Source organism: Poromitra crassiceps, assembly GCF_964638095.1.
Source record: "Poromitra crassiceps genome assembly, chromosome: 1".
Taxonomy (NCBI): domain Eukaryota; kingdom Metazoa; phylum Chordata; class Actinopteri; order Beryciformes; family Melamphaidae; genus Poromitra; species Poromitra crassiceps.
This window is the reverse complement of record NC_139623.1, coordinates 33,789,753-33,806,888: the sequence shown is the minus strand read 5'-3', so window position 1 is coordinate 33,806,888 and position 17,136 is coordinate 33,789,753. Positions and strand designations below refer to the sequence as shown.

The 17,136-nt window shown below is 42.6% G+C and overlaps 1 protein-coding gene across 1 annotated transcript in view; it reads left to right on the top strand.

Annotated features, from left to right (window-relative positions):
- Positions 1–16,605, top strand: part of myo19 (myosin XIX) — a 30,613-nt gene extending 14,008 nt beyond the window's left edge. The window contains exons 3-24 of the mRNA XM_083640217.1: positions 5,972–6,120; positions 6,345–6,458; positions 6,979–7,111; positions 7,198–7,267; positions 7,387–7,489; positions 7,683–7,779; positions 7,887–7,963; positions 8,061–8,151; positions 8,599–8,764; positions 9,035–9,108; positions 9,189–9,310; positions 9,760–9,873; positions 9,977–10,153; positions 10,235–10,372; positions 10,628–10,735; positions 10,847–10,917; positions 11,008–11,087; positions 11,968–12,104; positions 13,783–13,912; positions 14,886–14,971; positions 15,243–15,566; positions 15,675–16,605. Of these exons, the coding sequence (XP_083496343.1) occupies positions 5,972–6,120; positions 6,345–6,458; positions 6,979–7,111; positions 7,198–7,267; positions 7,387–7,489; positions 7,683–7,779; positions 7,887–7,963; positions 8,061–8,151; positions 8,599–8,764; positions 9,035–9,108; positions 9,189–9,310; positions 9,760–9,873; positions 9,977–10,153; positions 10,235–10,372; positions 10,628–10,735; positions 10,847–10,917; positions 11,008–11,087; positions 11,968–12,104; positions 13,783–13,912; positions 14,886–14,971; positions 15,243–15,566; positions 15,675–15,791 (2,678 nt within the window). The 3' untranslated portion in view covers positions 15,792–16,605. The remainder of the gene's footprint in view (positions 1–5,971; positions 6,121–6,344; positions 6,459–6,978; positions 7,112–7,197; positions 7,268–7,386; positions 7,490–7,682; positions 7,780–7,886; positions 7,964–8,060; positions 8,152–8,598; positions 8,765–9,034; positions 9,109–9,188; positions 9,311–9,759; positions 9,874–9,976; positions 10,154–10,234; positions 10,373–10,627; positions 10,736–10,846; positions 10,918–11,007; positions 11,088–11,967; positions 12,105–13,782; positions 13,913–14,885; positions 14,972–15,242; positions 15,567–15,674) is intronic.
- Positions 16,606–17,136: the final 531 nt, after the last annotated feature.

Genomic DNA, 17,136 nt, shown 5'->3' with positions numbered 1-17,136 from the left:
AAACTATCGCTGCGCGTCCATTTCCTCATCACAACCCCATCACAACCCATCCCTCCTTGTCGTCTGTCTCGTCTCCTGGTTGGCTTGGATTCGCGAATCCCTCGACATATCCCACCCACAACTCAACTAATTGTGATTGGCTAATGGCACAACTAATTGGTATCCTGATTGGTTAAGACACCTGTCATCAAAATTGTCATCCTCATGTCATGACTAGAGTCAGTCTTCGCGAAGGGTTGCTGTCAGAGCCGTATAATAGAAATTGCTGTCAATCAATACCATTTGCCGGTGGAGGCTGGTCCAAATATTTAACCCCATATTTGCTGAAACAAAGTGAGTCCAAGATCTGAACAATTTAGCGACAATATTACTGTTATTTCAGTTAATAAAAACTAATAAATAACAAATACAAATAATTTATTAGGGGGAAATTCTTTTTTTTCTTTTCTTATGCAGTCAAAGAGTTGGGTTAGTTTAGAAATGCTACAGGTGATACATCATATGTAGTCAAAGAGTTGGGTTAGTTTATAAATGCTACAGGTGATACATCATATGTAGTCAAAGAGTTGGGTTAGTTTAGAAATGCTACAGGTATGTAGTCAAAGAGTTGGGTTAGTTTAGAAATGCTACAGGTATGTAGTCAAAGAGTTGGGTTAGTTTAGAAATGCTACAGGTGACAGTGACACATCAACATCATATGTAGTCAAAGAGTTTGGTTAAGTTAGAAATGCTACAGGTGATACATCATATGCAGTCAAAGAGTTGGGCTAGTTTAGAAATGCTACAGGTGATACATCAACATTATGTAGTCAAAGAGTTGGGCTAGTTTAGAAATGCTACAGGTGATACATCAACATTATGTAGTCAAAGAGTTGGGTTATGTAATGTTAGAAATGCTACAGGTGATACATCAACATTATGTAGTCAAAGAGTTGGGCTAGTTTAGAAATGCTACAGGTGATACATCAACATTATGTAGTCAAAGAGTTGGGCTAGTTTAGAAATGCTACAGGTGATACATCAACATTATGTAGTCAAAGAGTTGGGTTATGTAATGTTAGAAATGCTACAGGTGATACATCAACATTATGTAGTCAAAGAGTTGGGTTATGTAATGTTAGAAATGCTACAGGTGATACATCAACATTATGTAGTCAAAGAGTTGGGTTATGTTAGAAATGCTACAGGTATGTAGTCAAAGAGTTGGGTTAGTTTAGAAATGCTACAGGTATGTAGTCAAAGAGTTGGGTTATGCTAGAAATGCTACAGGTATGTAGTCAAAGAGTTGGGTTAGTTTAGAAATGCTACAGGTGATACATCATATGTAGTCAAAGAGTTGGGTTAGTTTAGAAATGCTACAGGTGATACATCATCTGTTTCTGCGTCCCCGCCACTGACCCAATCCCTCCACGAGGCATTGGCTTGTTTGCAGTGTTGCCAGATACCGGTATATGGTGAGTTTCAACCCCCATTTGGTGCTCCAAAGGGCCACAAACCTGGCAACCACGCAGTTTGTTTGACACCGCAGTGAGGGAATGGTTTTGACATGATTGTATTATTTCTATCAGCTGCGAGCCGCGAGCCGCCAATGAAAGAGTCTAGAGCCGCCATCGTCTCGCGAGCCGCGCAAAGAGGATCTAGGCTCTAGTCCCTTCATGAGGCATTTAAAAACATCCAGCGATACAAACTCTGTAAGTCTCAGGTCATTCTGTAGCATGTTCCAAGCAGATGGAGCAGAATACCTAAAAGCTCTCTTTCCCATTTCTGTACGAACATTGGGAACAGACAACAGGAGCAGATTTTGTGAACGTAAAGAATAATTCCCAACACTTTTCTGGAAAATATAAATACATAAGTAAGTCAATTGGTCTAACCACATTAACCTTGTGTGCAAAAGGTCTACGAAGATGCTGGGCATTATAAGAAAAGTCACCCCCTTAATACATCCTTCAGCCCATCTAACTCTGTATTATAGTTTTCTGTTTCCCTACCTAAATTACTGTAACATTGTCTGGGCTGCTACATTTCCCACCTACCTCAACAAACTGTATATTATTCAGAAAATGTTCCTAAGAATCATCTCACATTCCAACAGACATGCTCCATCTACTCCACTTTAAAAAAAATATTCTTTGTTACCTATTCATAAACTTAATATTCTTCAAACATGCTTATTCATCCACAAGTTTACTTACAGAAAGCAAGATCTTCCCGACACTTTTCGACATTTCTTTACATTCACTTCAGACATACATTCATATCACACAAGGCACAGCAATAATAACCTCCATTTACCTTTCACCCGAACATCAAGTCATCAACACAACATTTCTTATAGAGGCCCCATGCTCTGGAGTGAATTAAGTCTCCAACTCCGATCCATAGCTTCTCAGTCACTCTTTAAAAAGCATCTTAAAAAGCATCTTATCCATACATGAACCATCCAACCATCAATCCAACTCCCTCTCTGCCCTTGCCATTGTCACGTTCCTTCTTTTTCTTTTGCCTTCTTTTGTGTGCCCTCCTCTGATCTGTGTATATTGTCTCCTTATTCCTCCATCTGCTACGCTCTGCTTTGTACCTTGTCTCCTTATTTATCTGCATAAGTCATTGTGTTAGCCTGGGGATGTCAATAGACTAATTTTCTGTTAGCCTATTGTAACTTTGTAATTTTTTTGATATGATTATTTTTTATATGATTTTGATTATACGATTATGATTGTTGATAGGGGTGGAACTCCGTACAAGCCCTGTGGGCTTCGTTCCCTCCTTGCACTGTTTTAATGTGTGCTAAATAAATAAACATAAACAAACATAAACAAGAGGGGAGGAGACCGAGAATTGCCTTGTAAATCAATATATACCAATGCACAAGTCTACGGGTGGCTAGTGTGGACCAGCCAACCCGAGCATATAGGGTACAGTGATGAGTCAGCGCCCTACAATTTGTTACAAATCTCAAGGAGCTATGATAAACAGCGTCAATCATAAGCAGACACTGTGAGGACGCATACATATACAGAACATCTCCATAGTCAAGCTACAGGCATGAAAGTGGCAATAGTAAGCCTTCTCTTAGCCTCAAATGAAAAGCAAGATTTATTTCTAAAATAAAATGACAATTTCAGCTTCAGTTTCTTCACGAGATGCTGAATATGTGGTTTAAAGGAGAGAGAGTCATCAAGAAGAATACCTAAGTACTTATATGAAGAAACAATCTCGATCTCCTTACCCTGAAGAGTGACAATGGTTAAAGGGTTTAGTGGCTTTGTTCTTGATTTTGTGAACACCATAAGTTTTGTTTTTTCAGAATTTAGAACAGGTTTGGGGCATGTTTATGCCCCAAACAGTATTCACAAGTGTGAGATCACTCCCCTTAAAAGCCACAGCGTCATCACCGTCACATCTGTGACAGCAGCTTCTTTCTTGCTGAGTGCTGTGGGCAAGCAGAGGGACAGAGAGAGAGAGAGAAAAGAGAGAGGGGAGCAAGAGGGGGAGAGAGAGAGAGAGAGAGAGAGAGAGAGAGGGGAGAGAACGAGAGAGGGAGAGAATTGGCAGGTGAACCAGTTTGGATTCAGATAAACCATTAGAAACGAATGAAAATTGGTGCTGATGATGGAATGATCCATTTGAAACACACCAAAGGGCTGCCGCGCAGTTACGCAGTGAATATCCACATGGTGTTATGTCCCAAAGCGTGTGCTTACTTTAATTAGTCGTTTCGTTCATATAGGCTATAACATACACATTTAAAAATATTTGTTTCTTTAATAGGGTAGGGATGTGTGAGATTTTTTTCCAGATTTTTTTTATCCCATTTTTATCCCCCATTAGTGCTAATTTTAATTTATTAATATCCTGGTTGCTGCTCCACCCTCTGCCGATCTGGGGAGAGCCGAAACTGGCTCCATGCTTCCTCCGAGACATGGGCAGTAGCCAGCCGCTTCTTTTCACCTGAGAGGGGAAGCTTCACCAGTAGGACATAGCACGTGGGAGGATCACGCTATTCCAACAAGTTCCCCTCCCTCCGAACAGACGCCCCGAACGACCAGAGGAGGCACCACTTCAGCGACCAGGATATTGCATGTTTTGGTGAGGGGTTCCTATATGAAGGAAGCCCCCATGGGGCACGGGGAGAACATGCAAACTCCACACAGAAAGGCCCTTTTGACGACCACACCCGGGCGGTGGGCACTCGAGGACATGCGGACTGGCATGCACTCCTTGAGCGCTCACAGCGTCCCAGGTGGGAATCGAACCCAGGTCCTTCTAGCTGTGAGGCGACACCTGCGCCACCGTGCCCCCGGGATGTGTGAGATTTTAAGTCTAGCCTATTTCAATAGCCTATATCAGAATTGTCCACTCTGGTTAAGCTATTGTTGCATGGTGCAATTGCAGGGAGAGAGGTTACTGTATAGCCTACTGGCCGGCACAACTTTCTCAAAAGCAATCTACTGTTAACTTACCTCGATCACACCACAGACCTGTATGGTCGGGAATTATGTAGCCTAATAAAACCATGACAAACAAATTCTCATTTTTAAATCAAGGTGTGTTTTTTCTGCAATGTAGGCTATACTTGAAAATCAACGTGGCATTCTGAGGAGGGAAGAGTGTGTGTGCGCGCGACGTGTTGGAGAGTGACATCCATGCCGTGCATGTATCCAAGTGTGGATTTCCTGCACTGTGCGGATAATACTTTGTGCGCTCAGGCGTACGCCTGGCGTAGTGGTTTTTTTTCTAACACATTGCGCTGGAATGCCTATTTTGGCACGGGCAACGCCCAAACCTGTGTTTACGCTCTGAACATGGCGATGGTATCTTCGCCAGAGCGTAAAATGACACTTGCGGGAGGCAGATGATAGGCTAAGAGGCGCACGGACATGCCTGGGCCATGCCTACACCTGTGTCTGCACTTAGATTCCAGCGCAAAACTGGATGGTGGAGGCAGATGATAGCTCAAGACACAGGGAAGATAGCATAAGAGGTGCGCAAACGGCTGCGCAAACGATAGCGCCATACGACGATAGGGCCCCATGTCTCTTAAAACAGACACCTTGGCTCCCGCAACTTGCAAATGCTTCTGCTGTCCTTAATTTCACAGAGAAAGTCGGTCAAAATGGATATAAGGCGGGACATCCGCTTATTTCTCCAATCACCTGCCTCGGTTTTGTTTATGTGTCGTGATTAGTACCATTGAACTTCTGAAGCGTTTTTGTCTTTGGAAGATCAAGATTCAAGATTCAATAAATGTATTGCCATGTCAACATAGTTGATAGGAATTTGTCTTGGTTCACTCTCCGACAAAAAGACAAAGACAGTGCAGCAGCACACCATATACAGTACAAACAATAACCATTAAACAAAAGAAGAAGAAAAACATTCAGGAGGAACAGTATCCAGCAGCGTCATATTCAGCAGAAGTGCATACAGTCTAAAGTGCAATAGGTCAAACAATCAATGAATCAGTGCAAGTTCAGGTAGCAATTTCTTAGAATTTGCCTCAAATGTCCACTTGGACTCAAGGATGAACTGATTAGATTTTGGTGGTTAAAGGTCAGTGTTCAAGGTCACTGTGACCTCACAAACCCAATTTCCAAGCTCTTTAACACGATATCTCAGGAACGCCTTGACGGAATTTCATCTAATATGCCTGAAATGTCGACTTGGACTCAAGGATGAACTGATTACATTTTAGTGGTCAAAGGTCAAGGTCACTGTGACCTCACAAAGGCCATTTTCAAGCTCGGTAACGCCATATCTCAGTAACACCCCGATGAAATTTCTTCACATTTGGCTCAAACGGCAAAGTCTGGACAGACATGCATGTCGACTGCTCACTTGTTGGCGGAGGCATCTATCCACCGTGCGGTCATTCTAGTTCTGTTTGAGTGTTTCTTATTCCTTCAAGCTTTTCCTGTGTGTGTCCGATGCTAATGAACATGCTGTATCCTGTGTATTTCTCTGGCAGTTCTGAAATGCCTGCAGGCCAGGTACAGTGTGAAGGTGTTTTACACCCATGCAGGCTGCACCTTGGTGGCACTCAACCCCTTCCAGCCCATCCCACACCTGTACTCCCTGGATGTGATGAAGGAGTATCACTCTGCAACTCAGCCTCAGGTATACAGTAACCTGATCACACTGTTCTCTCAGTGTTATCAAACTTACTTACACAAGTTCTGTTGGTAGCAGTGACATTACATTTAACATGTCTATGATGTTGTTCTCCACAGGTTCTGCTGGTAGCAGTGACATTACATTTAACATGTCTATGATGTTGTTCTCCACAGGTTCTGCTGGTAGCAGTGACATTACATTTAACATGTCTGTGATGTTCTCCACAGGAGTTCAAACCACATATCTTTATTGTGGCAGAAGCGGCCTACAGGAATGTGCAGGGCCAGCTGGAGCCGGTCAACCAGTCCTTGGTGGTCAGTGGTGAGAGTGGTGCAGGAAAGGTGAATCAACACATGATATGTTATCTTTATTATTAGTTGACTAGTGATTTATTTTGCTAGGCTGAGCTCTAGGGCTGGGTATTGCCACTGATTTCCTGATTCTATACGATTCCGATACACAAGGTCCTGATTCGATACGATTTCCGATTCGATATCGATATTTCAGTTACAATACCAATTTTGCTTATGAAAGAGATTCTCAAAGAACTAAGGCTGTAAATTTTACAAGGAACCCTCTAACCTGGTGCATTATTACAAATATGAATGTTTACAGATGTTTACGAGATCTCGTTGTGCTATGAACCAAACCACAGGAGTCTAACAGGGTTAAAGCTTCAAGCATCCACTGGAAAAGGGATTATATTAAAAGATCGATATTGGAATTTATGAATCGATATCAATTCCTTCAAATGAATATCGATTCGATACCGATATATATATATATATATTTTTTTTTTACCCAGCCCTACTGAGTTCTGATTCTTGGTGGGCTCTGAACAATCTTCCTTCTACATTCTAGACCTGGACGTCCCGCTGCCTGATGAAATACTACGCCACTGTGGCCGCCTCCTCCTCAGTGGTGAGGATTCAGGATACGGTGGAGCGGATCGAGAAGAGGGTGCTGGACTCAAACCCCATCATGGAAGCTTTTGGTGAGACGGCTTGCCACTGGTTTCTTATTGACGTGAACATTGTTGCTGAGGACTGTCGCTCAGCCAAAGCTTTATCCCCTGTGTAGGCAATGCCTGTACTCTGCGGAACAACAACAGCAGTCGCTTTGGGAAGTACATCCAGCTCCAGCTAGACAGGTAACTCTTGTCCTTCCTTCATTGTTGAGCTTCATGTCATCAGCTAATTTCTGCATAGAGGACGTGTAGGACAGGCCGATGATCTGTTAATTCAGCTAAACATGCTATCTGTCATGAAGGTGTCAGCTGTTAGTGGGGGCCTCGGTGCAAACGTATCTGCTGGAGAAGACGAGGGTGGCCTGCCAGCCAGCTAACGAGAGGAACTTCCACATCTTTTACCAGGCGAGTTAAACTCTTGACAGTTTACAACCTGGCTAGAAATAAGTATGGATGATCATTATAGTGTTAGGTGATTTGGTTCTCTAAATGATTGCTGTTTATATTGGAATATTAGTGGCTATAGGTTATCGTCTTGCAATTTGTTATTTATACGCTATAGTATATGTTATTGCGTTATTGGCTTATTGTGTTTCAGATGATGAAAGGGGCCACAGAGGAGCAGAGAAAGGAGTGGAGGATGTCACATGACCAACAGTTTGTCTGGCTTCCAAATGCTGACAAAACACTGGAGGGTTGGTCTTTATTTGTTGTATTTTGGCATTTTTAAACAGTTTAAAAACTGTTTTTCTCTACAGTGATTTTCATGAATAACTTTGCTCTTCCTTTGAATGTTTTGCAGAAGATAGTTTTCATGAGACTGTAGGGGCAATGATTCACCTGGGCATTAATGCAGAGAGGCAGAGACAAATATTTAGGGTAAGGTATTTATATTCAAATCTATCTTCATGCGTCCTTGAATATCTTTCTTTGTAAGCATAGCATTTCATTTCATTTCTTCTCTTTGGTGTAACAGATATTAGCAGGGATTTTGCAGCTGGGCAATGTGAGTTTCTCCTCCTCCCCGGATGAATCACAACCTTGTAGCCTGGAGGAACAATCTAAAGGTATTGGATATGATTTTAATTTCACATAATGTTACTTGCATTCCAGTCATGGAATGCTTGAAATCTTTTCCTATCAAAGTTCTTGTGCTGATTTAAATCCAAAAGCTATTTTGTTCAAGAGATTAGTTCCGTATGGCATCATTCTGACAAACCATTTACACTCTTACAAGAGTTTGATTTCTATGTAAAAATCTGCTATTATTATAATGTTAATAGTTTCCGTGTGTATGTGTGGAGAGATTTCTCCATTGTCGTAGCCTGGCTGGCGGAGCGGGTCAACCCCACTTTGACAATAACATGCTTCTCTAACCTTTGTTGGCATTCGATTGGACTGTATTCCCATATTGCCAGCCACTGCATTAAATGATCAATTCTGTCACACTGTGCTGGACCCTGACATCAGTTAGCAACATACAGTATATGAGATTGCTCTGTTGTGTTGGGCAGCCTTCTTGCAGCGGGCTGCTGGGCTGCTGTGCGTCCCTGTGGAGGAGCTGCAGACCTGTCTGAGGGTGAGGACGCTGAAGGCCGGGAAACAGAGCCTCCTCAAGCCCTGCTCCCAGTCCGAGTGCAGCGTTAGGAGAGACTGCCTGGCCAAGGTCATCTACGCCCAGTAAGAATGAGGAATTAATCAGCAAACATGATCATGGTCATTTGTCAAGCTCGGATAATATTGAGTAAAAAGCTCTGGTCATGCTGGAGCTTGTGTTTGCGCTGCGGCCGAGCCTCTGTAATCAAACATTCCTTTCTATCAACCACTTAAATGTGAAACCATCATACCTGTGTTGTGTACACAGTAAGGGAGACATGCTCTTTAGTCACTGTTTATAATTATTGTCTGTCTCTCTTTTGGAGGGATTAATTGAGTTATTTTCTTTAACAGATTGTTTGAATGGCTGGTTACGTTCATCAACAACAGCATATGCGCAGACAACTCCACTTGGTGCAATTTCATAGGTACAAATTTTTTTATTTGACTATCGGTCTGCATTCAGTGTCTTTGTTCAAGCTCACACAGAACTCTCTGTGATCTCCAGGTCTTCTAGATGTGTACGGGTTTGAGTGCTTTCAGATCAATAACCTGGAGCAGCTGTGCATCAACTACGCCAATGAGAAACTCCAGCAGCACTTTGTGGCCCACTACCTCAGAGCCCAGCAGGTAGCGTTTCTCAGCTTGCTGTTTCCATGCAGAGACGTCACCTCAGCAGAGCCTCAGATGCTCTGATGGTCCTCTCCTTGTTGTCTCAACCTCTCTGGGGCTCAGAGACTTATGGAGGCTTCCGTTCACTCTTTATGACCTTCTGTCTGTCGAAAACTCTTAATAGTGAAATGATGGAAGCATTGTTTCAGCATAGCTTCTACTCAAAGCACTATTTCCTCTGTATCCCCTATTTTTTCTGTTCTATTCTATTCTTATTTTTCATTTTCATTTTCATTTTCATTTAATTTAATTCTATTGTGAGTGGATATGATCATGTTTGTCTTGCCTCGCCTCTGATGTGAAATGGTGGGTTTCCTATAATTCAATTGGATGAATAGTTTTTTCCTTGGGTTTGTGAACATTTCTCTTGGTGGGATTGAATATCTATTCGTATCTGCTCCTCCCAGGAGGAATATGTGTCGGAGGGGTTGGAGTGGTCCTTCGTCAAATACCAGGACAACCAGAGCTGTCTGGACCTGATAGAGGGCAGCCCTATCAGCATCCTTTCTCTTCTCAATGAGGTCTGCTGGTGTTTTCCATGACTTGTGCATGAATTGATTGATTTAAAGCATTACGTTATCAAGAATAGATGGATTTTGTACAACTTCTTACCCGCCTATCCAGGAATGTCGTCTAAATCGCGCCTCAGACGCGAAAAAGTTCAGGACCCGTCTGGAGAAGGAGCTCTCTGACAACGCCAACATAAGCTGGGATAAGTTCAGCAAGGAGCCGCATTTTATTGTGTTCCATTACGCTGGTAGAGTCAACTACCAGATAGACAGCATGATGGAGAAAAACAAGGTATGTGAGAATGTCAGTAGCTGTTAAATTATGTTGACCATCGACCCATCCATTAAGTTTCTGCTGGATTTTCTGCTGTAGGACCCGGTGCCACCAGAGCTCATTGACCTGCTGCAGAATTCTGACGACCCTCTGCTTCACCAGATCTTCTCTGACAAGGACACTGAGAACCCAACATCAAGGGGGCTCAGTAAGGTCACTGTGGTCTCCAAGTTCAAGGTGGGAGTCAACTCTACCATTATTACCAGGATTATGAAGTTGTTAGGGCCTGTACAGTTCCTCCTGGCAGGATTTAGCTAGCCTGGGTAAACCCAGCCTCCACGTGACCTCTATCTATGTGCTATCAGTCACAAGAATATAAGTCACAAGTGACTGATAGCACATAGATAGAGGTCACGTGGAGGCTGGGTTTACCCAGGCTAGGATTTAGCCACACTGGCCACATGGCACTGATGATGTTCATCTCAACTGTAGAACTCTCTAGAGAGCCTGATGAAGATCCTCCACACGACAACTCCCCATTACACCCGCTGCATCAAACCTAACCCAGACTGCAAGCCACTGACCTTCAAAAAGGAGGAGGTAGATGCTCTGCACTGGTATCTGGTGTGATGATTGAGGATGATACAGTGGAAAGTTTCTATTTTCACAATAGGAAAAGTCTTAATGCAGACCGTTCCTATCTGTTGTTAGGTTATTGTGCAGTTGGAGGCTTGTGGGATTGTGGAGACTATACACATTAGTGCTGCAGGCTTTCCAATACGGTAACACATTTTTGTCTTTCCTTCACTCTAGTCTTCATTGCTTTGTTTCTGTTGGTTTTTGGTTGACTTGTCATTTTCTGTTCTGTGTAGAATTCCATTCAAAGACTTGATACAACGTTATGGACTGATTTCTGAATCTTCAGTGTTCAAGTCAGGAGCTCATCATGGCAGTACGTATGGTTTCTGATTTGATACAGTTGAGGTCAATTTAAGCATGTTTACAGTTGACAGAAAAATTGTTTTATTTCCTCTCTTTAGGTCTGCTGGTTTATTCTCCTTTAACTTCACTAGCCCTCTTACTACATTTGGTCCTCAATTCTCTACTCTCCTTCGGACTTTTCAGTTTGGTGCATAAAAACTGGACTTTTCTAACAAAACTTTTCAACTCCTTTAGAACTTTTCAGGTAAATGCATCATGCATTTCTGAACCATCAGAACCGGCTTTGCATGTTGTTTAATGGCATTTGTTATATTGGTCTACTTGAGCTTTGATATTTGTTAGGGTCCACTGTTGGGCTGCTTGTTATATTGACATTTAAGGAGCCTGCTTACTAACCCTGAGCTCCGCCAAATGCTTTGGCCTACTTCACAGCTCTACTGTCTGTTCCTGATTTACACTTGCATGTTATCACGTTTGAAAGATGCATTGCCAGCATTCTCCTGCCTCAAATTTCACAGCGATCATATCAGTGTTCTGTGCTAACTGCTAACGGTGCTGTTGAGGTCTGCGTTGCATTTCTACTCTGCTCTGTGGCTTTGCACCTAAACTGTGTTTGTCTTAATTAACCAACCAACATTTACTGGCAAAACTGTACTGTACTGTACTGTACTGTACTGTACTGTACTGTACTGTGTGGTAAAACCTCTAGAATCTCTAGACTAGATATGTACTGTCTGGTAAAACTGAATCTCTAGACTAGTGGCGTGCAGCTCAACATTAGGCCTGCACGCTAGCTACTGGCTCTGTTGTCCAACTTGAAGTGTGTCTCTAGTGCTTAAAATGAAAAAATGTTTCGGCCCAGTCTAATTCCTGGTTACCCCCTGTCTCAGATGTGGAGGCTGACAGTCTTCGGCCAGCTGTGGACAAGCTTCTCAGACTGCTGTTACAAAGCCAGGCTATTGACAGGGAAACATGCAGCTCATTGGTGCACTGTGGAAGGACTAAGGTTTTCCTGACCCAGTTCATGGTCAGTCATTTGTGTACACACACACACACACACACACACACACACACACACAGACACACTTTCAAGAAATGGATGTAGCTTAAAGGGACACCCCAACATTTTGAGAGTTTAGGCCATTTGTATTGACAATGATATGACAAATGGCCTAAACTCTCAAAATGGTGGCGTATCCCTTTAATGAATGTGAAATTCTTTTCATATTTGCTACATAATGCTAATACCTATACCTTCTAATTCAGTTGAATTTATCTTCTTGGTCTAAATATGGGAATCTAAAGCAGGTGTGGTGGTAGATGTTAACACTATTGCTAACTAGAGACCATCTTTTTTTTTTCCAACATTGTATTTATTGTTTTCAATTAACACATTTAAACATCTATACAAATTACAATACAAACATCCCATACATATCCCACCTCCCTCCCCTCCCCACAATAGCACAACAGAAAAACAAACAAACAAACAAAACAAAGAAACACACCGACATACAGACCATGATTCTCCTGGGGGCTGACTAATTTAACTTACACTTTTTCAGTTACATCTTGACTCATGTACAGGTACATAGAATGGAATATAAATGGAATAAAGAAGCAAAAAAAAATGCAGATGAAAACAGAAACAGTCAATCTTTCAAACAGTCCCAGGCGCTTCCATCATGTCGGCCACATCTGTCCTCTCTAGATAACAAATGAAAGGGCCCCAAATGCTGTCAAACAATTCCTGTTTACCCCTGATGGTACAGTATATGTGATTTTTTCTAAGGGCAGCGTTGTTAACTCAGAAATCCATCTCCCGATCCCCGGCCTACCAACCTGTTACAAGTTACAGCAATAACTCTTTTGGCCAAAAGTAAACCTATATCCAAAAACCTTTTCTGTCTCCTTTTGATGTTAAAATTAAGTGGGTATAATCCTAAAATAAAGAGCTTTGGATCTAAAGGTATTTGTATGGACAAAATATCTTGGATACACTTTCTTACTGCATCCCAAAATGTTTTGATTTGGCTACACTGCCATAGACAGTGGAAAAGTGTACCTTTTTCTTTTCGGCACTTGAAACATAAATCAGGAATGGCACCATTGTATTTATTCATCTTCTCTGGCGTTACATAGACTCTCATCAACCAGTTATACTGCAGCAATTTAAGGCGTGAGTTAAACGTGCCTCCAGTCTCTCCATGGTAGACTCTGAAGACTGTCCTACCAGATGATTATATATCCTAGAAATGATGCCCCTGCCTAAACAGTTAACTAGAGACCATCTTACGATGGAACCACACTCGCTTCGATGCCCATGACTTAAAAACGAATATAGGCCAGGGGCGTAAAGTGTGGGTGCCAATGGGTGGGGCTACTTACGGCCCCCTTGCTTGGACAACACCCATCTTTGAACTTGGCCTTCATTGTGATGTGAACTACACACACCTGTAAAGTGATTGCATCTTGCATGGTTGTGACGCTATCAGGTTTCTGTGGTAGTTCCTGCTACAATAGGTGTCTCCAGGACCACATTTTGCCTTGATGACACACACACATACACACACACACACACACACACACACACACACAGACCCACACACACACACACACAACATGTACACACAAGGTGAAAACAATACCAGCCATACCGCTGGCTGGTAATCATGATTGAATGTAGAGTCTGATCTGTCCCGCAGCTGGAGTTTCTGGAGGATCAGAGGAAGAAGATCCTAACTCAGAGGGCGTTCTCCATTCAGTGCTGCTGGCGAAGGCACCGACGGCGCAGACGTGTCGCCCGGAGACGGGCCGCCACCCGGCTCCAAGCAGGTAAAGCCCTTAATGCCCTGGCACTGCCTACTCGGAGTGAGCTCAGAGTAAACACTAGAGTTCACTGGCCTCGCTCCCACTGTGTCTGCTCGCTACGAGCCCACTGTCTGACCAGCAGGCACCACCTGGTGGAGTGTGTACACCGTCTCAGCTTGACTGTGATTATCCCTGCAGAAGCAACAGAAATCACATCTCATCACCTGTTAAAGATGCTGTAAGCGTCGTGTGTGTGTGTGTGTGTGTGTGTGTGTGTGTGTGTGTGTGTGTGTGTGTGTGTGCACGCGCGCGCGCGTGCGTGTGTGTGTGTTAAATAGCTCTATGTTCTGACCGCAATCACTGAAATAATGTTTGGTCAGTAACATGTAACAGTAACCCACTCACTCTGCTTTGTGGTAAACAGAAGAGAAACTTTTCTGGTATCCCATCCCACTTCATCCAATTAGGAGAGAAAACTTCACAAAGAGTATTGAGTCAACACAGTTCTCATTTACAAGTAGTCAAATAGTGATGCTTTGGGTTGGTATTTTAGATTGGACCACCAACCCCAAGCATCATCAGTATTTGACTACTTGGTTGGGAATGAGAACCCTGTTGACTCAATCCTTCCTTCAGAATTGCTTACAGCACCTTTTTAATGAGAGATGTTCTCTTTGAGGTCTTCTTTTGACACTTTCTTCTGGATGCTAGTCTCCTTCACAAAGGTTCAAGGTCCACTTTATTTGTCTCCCGTGGGAGACATTTGTCTTGGAGTAGAAGGCTAAAATGCTGCAGTACTGTACATACTGACATACAATACATAAGAAAAACTGTGTAAATGGTGACACGGGCAAACACTTAGCAAGTTGAGAATATAAAAACTTTCATCCCAACAATGGTACAATATGGTGCATAGATTGCACTTGCAGTGTGTAAATGTCTTAGCCCCCTCCCCCCCTCTCCCCAGTCAAATATTGAAGCTTTGTACTCCCTGCAGCGGTGCGGTCATGGCTGGTCCGCAGGCAGGTCCAGAGATGGCACAGTGCAGCTGCAGTCATCCAGAGTGCCTGGAGGAGGTGGAGGGTAAGCAGTAGAAAGAAAACATCACACCATCGTAGAATCAATAAAAAGTCTGAATAGTAACATTTTTATGATGGGATTCTGTGACATGGCAGGGTAGCAAATACTTTCACCACATTTTAATAATTTGATTGTGCTAATGGAATAAGTATGGTTTTTGTGATGATCTGTGTGTTCACTCATGATTTCATACTCCATACAGTATTTTCTAGCTAGTTCTCCTCGTAAAGTTGTAAATAATTGGTAAATGTCTGTGTTGTTCTTGTTATGGCAGATGTTATTGAATTCCTTGGCCGAGGCAGAGCTGGATGATGTGAAGCAGCTTTTGGAGGAGGACATGCCTGTGCTGAACCCCGTGGTCCGACAGCGAGGCTCTGTGCAGCTCTCCACCATGCAGGAGCCCGTCACGGTGTGGGGGTGGCCCATGGGCCTGGCACTGACCTCAGCCCCGTCCATCACCGTGTCTCTGACCGCCACCGGCTTCCACAAGATCATGTCTGTCTTGGCCTCCCTCGACCTGCCCTCCCACAGAGGGCAGTACAAGGTGGAGACCAACCAGTACAAGCAGGGGCTTGCCTCCATAAGGGCTCAACCCAGGGTGAGGACACCTCCAAATCTCTTCGCGAAATGTATCCATCATTACTCATAGCTTTTCTTTATACGAGATGAGTGATATTATGTTTTTTCTTTTCTTTTCTCCTCTCAGGGATCTGTAAAGATGCACTATCGGCGATCTCCACTTCTCTATGCTGATATGCATCCAGACCTGGTGAGCAATGGGGTGACAGGATTCAACCAGATCCTGCTTGAGAAAACCTTGTAATCTGTTAAGCACTCCCTTTCTTTACATAACACTAAGGCTTTGATGGACGCAGATGAAGGCTAGTTGCCTTTGCAATGGAACAGATGGAAAAGCTGCTCATCCACAATTTTAAATAGAGGGAACAAACTTGAGATTTTACACTGCCACTTTGCGTAACAATTTTGTTGTTGCATCCAACTTCCTCAGTGTTTAAGTTGATGACTATTTAGAGCTCAAATGAACCTTTGTAAAGATGCTAAGGTGCCAGAGGTTATCTCGTTATGTTGCGATATTCAAAAGGAGAGTAACATTTAACCAATCGTGAACTACTGATACAGCCCATAACATCCCACTTTTTCAAATTCCCATTTGCACCGTGGTAGAATGATGTTTTTTAGGATGCAGGAGATCTGTCCCACGTGTAGGAAAGTTTTGCAATCTCCCACATGGAATGTAAAGATGTGTATGATGATCAATGTTAATGGAGGACACGGAACATACAATACCTGGTTCATGATGCTTGACTTTTGTCTCAAATCATCCCAAAATTATTTTTAAAGGGCGGATAAACGCAAACTGCACAGTCTTCCAGTTGACAGTTCACCAAAGGAAATGTGACTTTTTTCTGAATTTGTCGCCAAGACTTTACATTTAATTTCATTTGATGGCCTAAAACAAAACTAGAAGAAAGGTATATAACTGCAACAGGCAACAATGTTAAATGGAACTTACTTAAATCTTTCAAACCTTAATATTCATTATGTCTAGTTAACTTTATCTTGAGGCTATTTGCACTCTGCATCACAGTTGCATTTCACTGATAGTTGTCTCGTCTCAGTTGAGCATACCACTTCATCATATGGCTTGAAACAAAACCAGAAATGATATAAGAATAATGAAAATAATAGGGTACTACCAACATGTTTCACACCCCACTTCATGGCACCATTTTTGGTCCTGGGCAAAATGTGTTACACTGAGCATAATTATGTAAAGTGGCTGTATCATGTGGCACAATCTGAGCACCTTTAAAAACCAAAGACATGTTTTTCTTGTTGCCTTTTTTTGGAACTTTTGATCATTGTTGAAAGTCTTGGTCTTTTGACAAGTGCCTTTCTTAAAATCTGGATTTATCTCACAATGGTTTATTTATTTATTTATGGGTGATTTGATTGACTTATTTTTGGGTGTAAATACATGGAAAAAAAAAATCCATTCAGATGCACATGTGAATGGTGCAACATTTATTAGAAGCATTCATTTCCAATGTGTTCCCTGGTGGAAAACACGACTCATTAAGCAAGCGTTGCACATATTAAGCGCACATATTGCACATAAAGCACAAACAGCAGCTGACATACACATT